This window comes from Lynx rufus, unplaced genomic scaffold (assembly GCF_022079265.1).
Source record: "Lynx rufus isolate CCGP_SWC_20201006 ecotype Redwood Valley unplaced genomic scaffold, mLynRuf1.p SCAF_2, whole genome shotgun sequence".
In the NCBI taxonomy this organism is placed as follows: Eukaryota; Metazoa; Chordata; class Mammalia; order Carnivora; family Felidae; genus Lynx; species Lynx rufus.
The window spans coordinates 220750078-220762451 of NW_025814834.1; the positions used below are offsets into that span (position 1 = coordinate 220750078).

General features: G+C 60.1%; 1 protein-coding gene across 1 annotated transcript; it reads right to left on the reverse strand.

Moving 5' to 3' along the window:
• Window positions 1-1328: 1328 nt before the first annotated feature.
• TPRG1L (tumor protein p63 regulated 1 like) lies at window positions 1329-4140 on the reverse strand. The gene is made up of 5 exons (XM_047083350.1): window positions 3872-4140; window positions 3677-3768; window positions 3415-3591; window positions 2457-2610; window positions 1329-1844 (listed from the first exon to the last, which is right to left on the reverse strand). The coding sequence occupies exons 1-5, from the start codon at window positions 4067-4069 to the stop codon at window positions 1650-1652; spliced, it is 816 nt and encodes a 271-aa protein (XP_046939306.1). The 5' UTR covers window positions 4070-4140; the 3' UTR covers window positions 1329-1649.
• Window positions 4141-12374: the final 8234 nt, after the last annotated feature.

Consider the following 12374-nt stretch of genomic DNA (forward strand, 5'->3'; position numbering starts at 1 on the left):
GACAGGTTTAAGTCATAGGAAGGTTTTCCGGTTTGTTTCAGGTTTTGGGTTCACGGTCTTACAGAAAGTCACTGACCCCAGGCAGCAACTTCCCCCTCAGACAGACATCCTGCTCTGCTCTGGTGCCCCCGTTCCTGGTCACTGAACCTTCTGGAGAGCGGGCTCGGTTTTCACACGGGGTGCGTGCTGGAGCGCGGGGACAGGAGCTGCCGGCCCCGCACAGAGTCCCCCCACCTCTACGTTCAGGTGCTTGTGATGAATGAAGCAGGGCTCCAAACCTGGACTCGTCTTCCTAAAAGCTAGACAGTTGGCCCGTCGCTCTGGGTTTTTCTGCGAGCGAACTCAGGGGACCGTGCTTCCCTAGCATCCTCCTGAATGTGCACAGCAAGGTGGCAGGTTTACAAAGCTTTAACGTACACACTTCAGAGGCGACTTTTCTTGGTTGTCGCCCCTACTCTGAGTAACGATCTCAAAGAAAGAACGCTATCCATTCGGTTGTAAACGTCTTTACTGTGAGACCAAAAGCAAAGGCTCAGGACCCAGGCAGGATGGAGGCGGCGGCCTCTCGATGCGGACAGGCTATGATCTAGATCACATCCACGCGGGTTAGAGCTACACCAGAGCTGTGAATGGGGAGGACGCCCTGCACCGGCGCTTGGGGTTGATAACAAAGCTTCCAGGCAAGCCAGCAAGCCGACGATGCGTGGGGGCCACGGGCGGGGGGGCCACGGTTCCCACACGGACGTGCTCGGCGGGCCGCCCAGCCCCAGGCACGTTCAGGGCAACACCAATAAAGCCTCGCGTTTGCGTGGGCACTGCGGTAACCAAGCCGGGCGTTAGCGGCTTCATGAGACTCTAATAATACGGTTCCTTTTTCAAAAGGGCCTTCTCCGAAAGCAAACTGAGCAGTCCCCATCTTAAATACGAACGTGACCGTACCAACGTAAAGCACGTAGAGCTGTCAAAGAACTACCTACCAAGGTGACTGAAATTAATGAATTGTCTAAAAATGATTTCCTGCCAGCTTTGGGGCCTGGGAAAGATGCCACAAATACGAACACGATGTAACTTCAGAAAAAGTGTGACTTCAGGTCATAGACGTATTTGCACAAAAGCAACTGTCCATCCGGGAGGCGCCAAGGCAGACTGTCCCCTGTTTACTTCACCAGTCTGCTGGCTTGTTTTGCACTTAGCTTTAAAAAAATGGATTAGATTTCCAAATACAAAACTTGACACTAAGTATAAACTTATTTGCCACTCCAGGCACTGGGGTTTGGGGCCCTCCCTGGATGGAACCATCCACACGGGTGGAGTGCTAGCAGGGAGGCTCTGGTGGGGGCACATGTTTATTCACATGCTGGAGGGCTGGGCAGGACCACGAGAAGCCGAATGGAGACACTCTGGGAGAAACACGGAAACAAGTTCTAGAAGATGGAACACCAGCCACGAGCGGGACCGCTGGATTCACCTTGCTTTTTTGTCTGTGACTCCTATTACCAGACTTCCAAAACCCAGGGATAGCAGGGAATGCGTTCGACTATTCTAATCACACTCAGATCCCTAGAGGTTAACAGCCCCGACTCTGCCGGTGCAGCGGAGCTGGCCCGGGTCTGAGGCCCCGCATCCCCAAGTCTACCTGTGGGCGCCATCTAGAAGCCTATTTTGCCTCTGGTCATGGAATAGCCCAGTTTAGCCTCGTTGTTAATGAAGGACATGAGTCCCACGTAGGTCTCGATGAGGAGGGGACGATCCAAGACCAGCACGCCACTGGCTTGTCCTGGCAAAGGATTCTCTTTCTGGGCTTTCTTGACAGCTTGGATTAGCAGAGCTTTGAAACTTTCCAGCTGTAAAGACAGAAATCACGTTGCCGGTCAGTGGTCTACACGTGGAACGGGCCACCCCTTCCTGTGCCAGCCCCGTCCCTGCCCTCGGAGGACGTGCCTTTCCAGCCACACCCTGGCAGCCCCTCCCCTCGGCTCCTCGATGCGCCTCTCTGGAAAGGTCAGATCCTAGCTCTGTGCTCACTGGGACAGACGACAGGCCTCACAGAGCACTTGTGTCGTCAGGGACCTACTCAATCCTCACCACCACCCGCCAGACTAGTGAGTGGGCCAAGTGCGCGACTGGCGAGGGAGGCCCAACTCCCCTCACCGGTGGCCCCAGGGCCTCCTCTGCTGGCGAGCACGCAGCCTGCTGGCCCAGCACAGACTGCCCAGAGCCCTTCCGGGCCCTTCTCCAAGGTGACCGTGGCCACAAGGGGCGATGTCATATAGCTACCCTGACCAAGAGCCACTAGCCACATGGGGCTATTTAAACATAAGTTAGCTAAAATTTCTAAAACTTAAAAGTTTGTTTTCTCAGTTTTACTAGGACACAGAACGGTCCAGGTGCTCAACAGCCACACAGGCCTAGAGTGTCGCCATCACGGCTGGACAGCACTGCCCTCACGGTCTTACTTGGCACAGAGACGCTGTCTTCTCATCCGCACCAGCCATGGGGTGCTCTATGAACGTGGCATAGGGCATGTTGGTGGACCAGGGGTTCCATCTGTTTATGAAGGAAGGGCGGCTCTGTTTGTCCCACTGAATGCGGATCCCAAAACCTTCTCGCCTACAAAGAAAGAAGCTTTCACGTCACCCAGCAGGCCACAGCGCTCCCTGGTAGCCCGGCAGGTACGGGGTGTAACGTTAGGGGGCTGCTCTGGGACCGCGGACAGGACCTGTGTCACTCAGGGCCGGGGGTCTCCAGTCACCCGCACCGAGCACTTTGAATACTACAAACCGACGCCGTTGTTTTGGCTTGGGCCCAACACCCTTTATGCTATTAGTGTAGTTCAACAGCAACGGGAAGGCGCTGCAGGCAGGCTAACCACGAGAACAACATGTCTGTAGCCTCAGGCCCTTTGTCCAGGAGGCCCCACGGCCGGTTAGCGGTCTTGACTTGGGTACAGCCCCGATCACATCCCTGAGGCAAAGCTCTACCTTGTATTAAAGTCCAGGCTTCTCGTATTTCAAGATCCGCCCTTCTGAAAGCAGGTCAGTAACTATCTTCTGCCTTTAGTAACATCAGTAAATAAAAGCGATGCTTTTTTTTTCTGTTAAAATTTAACCAGAGCAGAGCTTGATGTGACAGAGGTGACACACACCGAATGTGGCTCTCATCTTAAGAACACCACGTCACCTCTGCTTCAACAGACCTCAAGTTCATCTTACTACCAGCCTGATAGCTGTCTTCTGTGCCAGAATTCCTTTTAATGCACCTGCTGCCCACTTGCTTCTATTCTAAGAAACTATCGATTTGAAGCAGACGCTTTTATGTTCCCGCAGAATGGCAGACTCAGGACAACCAGGGGGCCGATTTGGGACGGACCTGCTACAGGCCCTGGTACTAAGGCTCTGTGTCCCACAGTCTTACTTGTTGAGCGATTTGGGGGGAAACTGGAACTCTCCGCAGGAGATGGTGTCCACCGCGTTTAAGGCGACCCTGACCACCTGCTGGCACTGAAGGCTGATGAAGTCGTACTTGCAGATGAGCAGTGCCTGGTCTGTGATGAGCACCAGCCGCTCCTTCTCGTTGTTCCAGTGGTCAACCCTGCCCGCAGACGACACGAGTCACCGGGCGCCGCCCGGCTCACAGGCCACCCGGCCGGTCCCCACGCCCCGCGCGCCCCGCTCACTCGGTCAGCAGCCACACGCCCTGAATGTCGCCGTCCTCCACCGGCCGCACCACCACGCCGATCTCCTCCACCGCCTGCTCGATGGTGCCGGGCTGCGCGGGCAGAGGGCGGGGGGGGGGGTGTCACTCTCCGCCCCGCTCCCCTCCCGTCCCAGCACCGCCCTCCCGGGCCGCCCCGGTCCCACTCCCGCCTCACCCGGAAGACGAAGTACTCCTTGACGCGGGCGCGGCGCGTGGGGTCGTGGATGCTGAGCGGCCACAGCGTCTGGCGCAGCGGAGTGCCCGCCCCCGGCCGCCCCCCGCCCGCGCCGCCCGCCCCGACCTCCTCGCCGGCCGCCAGCAGCGCCGTGGGGCTCGTGCCGGCCGAGTCCACCGAGTCCCGCAGCTGCAGCATGGCCGCGCCCGCCGCCGCCCCAGAGCCCGACCCCGGACCCAGACCCGACGAGGCCGCCGTCTCGGTCGCCGCAGCTACCGCCCCGAGTGCCGGTGCGATTGGCTCGGCCTCGCCAGCCCCGCCCGAGGCTCCGCCCCCTACCCGCGCCCACCGGCCCTGGCGATTGGCTCTTCCCCAGCCGTCTTCCGCGATTGGCCCTACGCGCCGCCCGTTCACAATCGCTCCCGCCCCTCGCCAAGCCGGAAGCGCACGCCGCGCGCACGCCCATTTCCTCTGTACGCGACGCGAGGGGAGGGGCGGGGCCGCGGCTGGTTGCCAGGGAGACGCAGAGGGTGCGTCAGGAGATGAGTGTGCCCGATCCCAGTAAAGGGGGCGACCAGCCCCTTGTCACCGCCCCAACCTGGACGCGCCCGTAGTCCCTGGTCGCCGCCCCCGCGGCCACCGCCCCTCCCCCTACCGGATGCGCCCCACCCCCTCGATCACCGTCTCACCTCACCGTCCCCCGGACGCGACCCCGGCCCTTGGTCACTGCCGGCCACCCCCGGACGCGTCCCCCGCCCGCCGTCACCGCCCCTGGCCCGTTCCCCCTCCGCGATCTCCGTACTCCCCCGCCCCGACGTGTCCCCCTCCGCGGTCTCCACCCCCAGACCCGTCTCCCCCGCCCCCCCCCCACCGGGTCACCGCCCCTTCTCCCCATCGGACGCGCCCCACCTCCTCCATCACCATCTCACGTCACCGCCCCTCTCCCCGCACGCGTCCCCCGCGCCCCGAGACGTCTCCGCCCCCCCCCACCCCTCCACGCTCGACCCGTGTCCCTGCCCGCCCCCCGCGGTCACCGCCCCTCCCCCCGGGACGCCCCCCAACCCTCCCTCGCGGTCCCCGTCTCACCGTCCCAGGACGCGCCCCGATGCCGGGAAGGGCCGCGGGCTCTAGAGGCCCTGTCCAAAAAGGCTGAGGTGGCGTGGGCTTCCTGGAGGAGCTGCGGGCCCCGCTTCTGTCCTGAGCACAGCTTGCCTCCCGAGATGGAGCGGCCGGGCGGTGCGCCCAGCGCTGTGACCAGCCTAGAGTCCTCACTGAGCCTAGGAAGCTGCCCTCCTCTGATCCCTGTTTCACAGAAAAGGACACTGAGGCACACAGCCGGGTCACTTACCACAGCCACGCGTCAAAGATCCATTCCAGGTCCCAGCTCTTGTCCCCTGGACACTAGAGCCACATCTGTTCCTCCTGTGGGTGACCTCTTTGCCCAGGGCTGGTGCCACCCTAGGCATCTGCCCTCCCTGTCAGGGGCCCCAGCTTCGGTTTTTGCCCCCACGGGCCCCAGGACTTCCTCACCACCCTCTTTGCACCCAAGGGCTGTGCATCCGTGACAGTTTGCAGCCCCTTCCAAATCCTCCCCCAGTTGGTCACTTGGGACTTCGCTGCTTCTACTCAGGCCACCCTCTTACTCCCCCACTCCCCCAACCCCGAAAGCCTTGCCTCACCCCTACTGGGTCCATCCTGCCACACTGGGTCTAAGACCACCCTCCCTAGGAGACGTTGCCATTCACCATGACTCGATTACTGTTTTGTTCTTCGCTTTTTCCTCTGTGTGCGTGCCTTATTAGTTAGGAAAGTTCAGTGGAACCAGCCCTTTGCATATGGTTGCACCTTGGGGTTTACAGCCAGTTTCACAGTTCTTCAAATTTCACCAGAGCCCAGGGCTGGCCACACCGCACGCCACATGTGCAAGAGCAGGTTCGGAGAGTTCTGGGGACATCCCCTGGGCCGGCACAGCTCTGCCCACGAGCTAAGCCCCTCCGGGGCCGTGCAGACTCGGATGCCCTCTCGGTTTGTACGAGATTCACAATTCAAGGATGGCCCAACCTCCTGTCTCCCAGGACCTCCCTCCAGGGAGGGCGCTGTAGCCCTGCACACAGCGGGCCCTCGGCACCACCGGCAGCTGCCCTTGAATGTCAGCATCGCCAAGCTGGCACCAGATTCCACGGGTACTGTTACTGGCGGGAGAGCCTGCCTCTTGGGAACCGGAGGGCTCGGTGCTTGCATTCTCGGCAAAAGACATACGTGAGGACTCTGCCTCGAGTACAGACAGCCAGAGGGAAGGTAGCGAGCACAAAGCGGTTTGTTCAGGACGGTGCACTCTCAGGATGGGGGAGGGGGCGGGCCCAGGGGGGCAGGGCTGTCTTTCATGGCTCACAGCCAGGGTGGTCTCCCACTGAGGTGGCTTCTTGTCGGTTGGGAGGGGGAGTTGGGACCCTACTAGGTCCTGGCTGGAACCATCAAGGCCCGTCCTCCCCGCTGAGGCGTGAGTGGGGGCGGGGAGAGGTCCAGCCGGCAATGTCAATATATTGTAATGAAATTAAGGGCTAGGCGAGGCTGGGAAGCAGGGCGCACGTTCATCACCTGTTCCTCTTGGGTGGCTAGCCCCCCTCCCCCCGCCCCGGAGGTTGGAAACCACAAAATCACTCCTACTGCCACCTTGCCCCCAGCTCCTCTCTAGCTGACTTCCGACTCTCAATACTGGCATAGTTTCGGTACTTGGCTCCCTGCAAAAAAACACAGAGATCTCAAAGAGCGTTAAGTGAGTGTGCAAATGTGGGCGGCAGAGTGCTTCTATCCCCTCTGGCCTGCTGAGGTGGGGTGGGACAGACGCTGCTGCCTTCTGGTGACCCCAGGGCCGGTGACGCCCTCTTTGGGCCCTGTCCCCGCGGGGGTTGGGGGAGCCCGTCTTCTCTGGCAACCACAGCTGGGGCTGAGTGTGCTCTGCCCTGTCCCTGTGGGGTGGGCCCCTGGGGGGCCTGCTGACCCCTCTCTTGGGTCTCCTGTCACCACCCAGGGGAGTTGGAGCAGAGCGGGGACCCATCAGGGATGGCAGCTGGCGTGTGGGCCCGGGAGCCCTGCTGTCTGGGCCTGGACCCTGCCTCCTCTACGTCTGGCCACGAGGGCCAGCTCCCTTCAACCCTCTGTGCCCTGTTTGCTTTCGTACTGACTCTGGGAGGTAATAGTTCCTACTTCCAATGGCCACAGGGGGGCCAAATGACGTGACGTGGCTGGCACTCTGCCGGGCCCGTGTCAAGAGCCGTGTCTGGGTCACCGGTTACTCTTTTTTTTTTTTTTAACTTTTTTTTTTTATTAACGTTTATTTATTTTTGAGACAGAGAGAGACAGAGCATGAATGGGGGAGACACAGAATCCGAAACAGGCTCCAGGCTCTGGGCCGTCAGCACGGAGCCCGATGCGGGGCTCGAACCCACAGACTGTGAGATCATGACCTGAGCCGAAGTCGGACGCCCAACCGACTGAGCCACCCAGGCGCCCCGGCGGTTGCTCTCTTTTACGCTGGTCCTGAGTGCCGCTGTATCGCAGATATTGCCTCTGCTCCCAACACTCATGCATGGGGGGCAGGGATACCCCTTTTCCCGAGGAGCAAACAGCCCAGAGAGGTTGTCCCGTCCACAAAGCTAGGATGCCCCGAGGTTCAGAGCCTGTGCTCCTGCGCCCGAGGCCCCTGCGGTGCTCCGTTGGGCACCGATGCCTCCAAGTGGCTGAAGCCGGGGCTGGAAAGCTGCAGGAGAGCCGAGGTTAGGGGAGGGCGCCACGCTCTGCTGGGCTGGGGCTGGGGCTGGCAGGCGAGGTGGGAGCGCAGGGTGATAAGCTAGAGGCTCCCCAAGCCGTCTCACAAAGCTAGGAGGGCGCAAGCTGGGAGGACGGATGGCCCAGTGCTCCTGATGGAGCCGGAGCGGGACGCTGACAGGTGGAGTCCCCCAGAAAGTGGGGCGCGGAGGGGAGAGGCTGTGATTGACGGCGAACTGTGGGAGTGCCCCGGGCGGCCCCACCCACCGGTAACGAAGGAAAATCTTAGATAGTCATTAGTCTAGACTTCTAATAATTGAGAACATACCCCAAAACTCCCAGGAGAAGACTTGCATTGTTCCTCTGCTTCTGGAAGCCGGAAGTGTCATCATGTCTGAGGTGCAAGCTCCCGGGGATGACGGAACCAGTAACTGGATCGCCTGCCTCTGGGTCAGGACACAGACCCTGCCGGGGAAGGTCCCTGCCCGCCTCTCCATCACGGCCTCTGCAGGACTGCCGGTCCAGGGCAAAGCCAAATCTTCGACGTCCTCTCCACAAACGTCAGTGAAAAGCCTCAGCCTCGGGAGGCGGCCCTCACCTGTTCCACCTGCCGGAGACGCGGTGGGTTTCCACTGTTACACCGTTGTGAGGCTGGAGTGTCCGTGCCCATCTGCGTGTTTACGGACGTGTACAGGTGAGTGTTCCCTGTGTGCGACGTCTGTCTCCCCCGAGGGTACTGCGGAGAGTAATTTGTAAAAGGGCTTTGTTCAATCGCCTTGCAGAAAAATACGCTTTCGTATCAATGATGTACCTAGGAAAAATCGAAAATTGTCTTTCGTCTGGTGAAAGGACAAAGGTTGCTTGGGTGATTGGTCTCTCTTAATGGAATTATGAAAGGTTTTCCTTTACCTTTTAGGTCATCTACCTAGAAGACAAAGATTCTGCGTCTTATTAAAATACTTGCCTGCGTCCACTGTTTTTATCAGGTCTTTGATTACTTCCGGAAATGGGGTCTTCTCTATTAAAAGAACTAAGGGTTTATTTTAATAACTGTTTAACTTTCCGTATTGCCTTTGAAGCCTTTCGTTGTCATTTTATGTTTTTTAATTTCTTACTGTTTATTTATTTTTCAGAGAGAGAGAGAGAGAGAGAGTGCGTGAGTGGGAGAGGGCCAGAAAGAGGGAGACGGAGCATCTGAAGCAGACGTGGGGCTTGAACCCACGGACCCTGAGATCATAACCAGAGGTGACATCAAGAGTTACCGCTCAACCACCGGTCCAGCCACCCAGGGCCCCTTTCATTGTCATTTTCATTAAATGGAGAGCTGATCCCAAAAGTCAAATTCTGGGTGAAGCCTCGTTGGCCTTGAACTATCTTTGGGATTTTTCGGAGGTCCCTGAAACATCTCAAAAGACGGGTTCTCTCTCCTGGCAGAGAGAGATTATGCTAATGAGGCTTACTGGACACGTTAACTCCCGTGGGAAGTGTGGTCAAGACAGCAGGGACGTTAGACTTGTGTTAGGGCAGATTTATATACAAAATTCCTAAAAATCTGATGTGTCCCGGTAAGAAGGCATCAGCCATAATTTTAAGGCGTATGTCATGGAGCGGGGGGCGCCTGGGTGGCTCAGTTAGTTAAGCATTTGACTTCGGCTCAGGCCATGGTCTCACAGTTCATGGGTTCGGGCCCCGCATGGAGCTCTGTGCTCAGCTCAGAGCCTGCTTGGGATTCTCTGTCCCGCCCCCCACCCCTGCCCTTCCCCAGCGTGCTCTCTCTCTCTCTCTCTCTCAAAAATAAACATTAAAAAAAAAAACAACGGTATGTGTCACGGGAATGTCCAACTTTCCTCCTCAGTGCGTCACAAGGCCCCCTCAGCACATGTGTAGATGTGGCGATTTGTAAGTGTTTCGTGTTTTCTCATGCGCAGATGCGTATGGTTTTACTCGAACGCTTGGCAAACCTACTTCCTCTTCAAGGAGATTCATGGAAAAGACTCGGGCGAGTGCAGGCTTGTGAGAACTAAAGTCCATTTGCCTTCACATGGGAGGGGCAGCAGCGGACCGGGGGCTACCTGCCAGCCCCCCACCATGTCAAGGGGTAGCAGTCCTGTCCCTATCCTCCTCCCCCCATTACGTTGGTGACGCGGCGTTTGCATGTGAAGGCTTGTCCCTGCGGCAGGACACTCTGGGGGCCTTGCTGGAGCACCTGTGTGTGTGTGTGTGGGGGGGGGGAGGTGGAGCCCAGGCACCCCCCCTCGTAAGGTTTTGGGGAGCTGTGTGGTCGTGTAAGATGCACACCTTCCCAGAATGTGTGATGGATCAGATGCCAGCCTATCCAACCCCTGGGGACAGGAAACAGGTGCGAGCCTGTGTAGGGATTTGGGGGCTTGGGAGGACTTTTATCCCCACCCGGCACGGTGCTTCTGTCCCTTCGGTCACCTGGGGAAGAAGGGGCATGGGGGGCCGGAGACGGAGCAGGGAGCAGCCTCTGAGAACATGAGAGAAGCAGGTGAAAGGTCTGGGGTCTCCCAAGCAGGGCCGCCCTTCCAGTAGGGCGTGTCTGTGTCACCGGGGGGTACCAGTTGGGGGCTGTGGCAGAGACGACGACTGTCCCCAGGATTCTGGTTCCAGCTCTGGAAGGGGCCCCCGAGAGCGGCAGCCCTGAGCAGTGTGCCCCGAGCTCCTCCAGTGGAGCGCCCCACGGAGGCACAGCGGATGGCGGCGAGACCTTCCCCGCCCGCCACGCGTGGGTGAGGACGTCGCCCACCCGCGCACCTCAGCCGGGCGCAAACCCCCACGCTCAGCAAGCGGCGCGCCTGTGTGCCGCAGAGCAGCGCCCCGTCCGCCAGCCCGCCGTCTCCGGAGATGCGGGTGCCACTCGAGCCCGCGGGCGCCGATCCTCACGTGCCCCGCCCCCCACCCCGTGCCAGCCCGCGGGGAGGGAACGAGACAGATGACGGATTCCGCCGCCGCCCGCTGACGCCCGCTGTACGGACGGGTCTGTTCGAGGCAATCCGTCCACACGGACCATAGTTACCATTCAGCTCAACAGTGACACCGTGTGGACGGCAACAGGGACCAACCACAGCCGCCTCTGGGCGGAACTCGGCGGTCTGGCTGGTGACCACTCGTGGGTTCTGGCCGTTAACCCTCTGTGCTGGCGGGCTGTTGGAAAGGGAGGGGCCTTCGGGCTCGGAAGCCGAGGGGTGACGATCGTGAACGAGCCTCTGTGGGGTCAGGATACGTGGAAGGACGTTCGGGGTGAGCCGCGAGAGCTTCAGGTGGTCCACCAGCGTCTTCCGCATCCTGGCTTGGGAGGCACTGGGCCCCCTGCCCCCCGCAATCAGGAAGCTGACGCCCCAGCCCGAGGATGAGCCCTAGCAGGTGACCCCCAGTAGACCCAGCAGAGGGCGCGCCCAGAAAGAATGGCCACGACCGTGCCCAGGCGAGGTGGCGTAATGCCAAGGAGGCCAAGGAGCCTGGGGCCGTCCTCCGGAACCCCGGGCTGGTAAGAGACCGGCACGTTATAGACAGACCGGTGCCACCCTCTGAGTGAGGCTCCCCACAAGCCCCGGTTCGTGCGGAGGCTGCATCTGGCCCAACCCAGGCCTCCTGTCACCACACAAACCAGGCTGCCACCATCCGGGCCGCTGAGTACCACGGATGGATATCCTTGTCGAACAGACGGTGATTGGGGGTCACATTTCAAAGGCCACCATGTGGAGCCCCCGCCCCCCTAACCGGCAAGCAGCAGGGGTCGTAGGAAGGAAACATAGGATATGGAACCCGCAGATTAATTCCCGACAGGTAATCACCTTGCCAGTGCACTGAGTTACTGTTGGGTTCTTACAATTTCAGGGCCTGTTGTGCCCCACGGGCCAGCCTGGGGACCCCCGCAGAGGCACCCAACACCGGCCGGCCCCGTGTGGAACTGGCGGGAAGCAGCCATTGCCCCCGGACCCTGGATCAACGCGTTGCGCTACCGGGAACCTTGGGCCCGTCACGCCTGGGAGAGGAGCTGTCTGCCTGAGCTTGCGATGGGGTGGCCCCGGAATGCGTGAGGGGGGCCCCCCAGTCTCCCTGGGACCCCAGTATCTGGTACAAGCTGGGCCGGTGGAAACGCACGGTGGCTGGAATGGAACACACACCGTGAAACGGGGGTTCCTGGCCGGGCGCACCCACCCGCCCAGTCCTCACACCTGACCATGCTGCCCTGTCCCCCCCAACACGTACGTGTGTGCAGCACCTCCCTCACCCGGAGACCAGCTGTGCTCCTTCTGTTCCCATGGGTCCAGTCGTCGGGAGCTGTGTCTGCCCTCTACGGGCCGGGAGGCGCCACAGCGCGCAGAGGCCCTCGCCAAAGCCGCCCACAAGCCGTGAGGGACAGCCAACAAAGCGAGTCCTCGCCGAGCACTGCAGGGTCCCTGACGGGAGAGCCGCGCTCCAGAACAGGATACAGGATGGCCTTGGACTCGCCTCCTGCCTCTCGAGGAGTTGTGTGTTCAGACCCGAGGAGTCTGCTACGGTGTCGTCTTTATTAAGTCACACTGAGGACACAGGGCAGCGCCCTGAACCGTCTGATCCCCAGCCCAGGGCATCTCATAAACCAGTGGGTCCGATCATGGGGCTCTTGGTGGAAAAAACCGTCACTTATTTTGGGAATTCCCGTCCCGATGTGCGTTTTCTCCTGCATGTGCCCGCACTTTTGCTGTGGCCTCTGCCCCCAGTGGAGCCA

What these genes read in the sequence shown, in the direction of transcription:
- TPRG1L (XM_047083350.1), bottom strand. Translation starts at nt 4,069, where the DNA reads ATGCTGCAGCTGCGGGACTCGGTGGACTCGGCCGGCACGAGCCCCACG. An exon ending in GGCGTGTGGCTGCTGACCGA is followed by an intron (nt 3,592 to 3,676) that starts GTGAGCGGGGCG and finishes GTCTGCGGGCAG; the next exon opens with GGTTGACCACTGGAACAACG. An exon ending in AGACAGCGTCTCTGTGCCAA is followed by an intron (nt 1,845 to 2,456) that starts GTAAGACCGTGA and finishes CTGTCTTTACAG; the next exon opens with CTGGAAAGTTTCAAAGCTCT.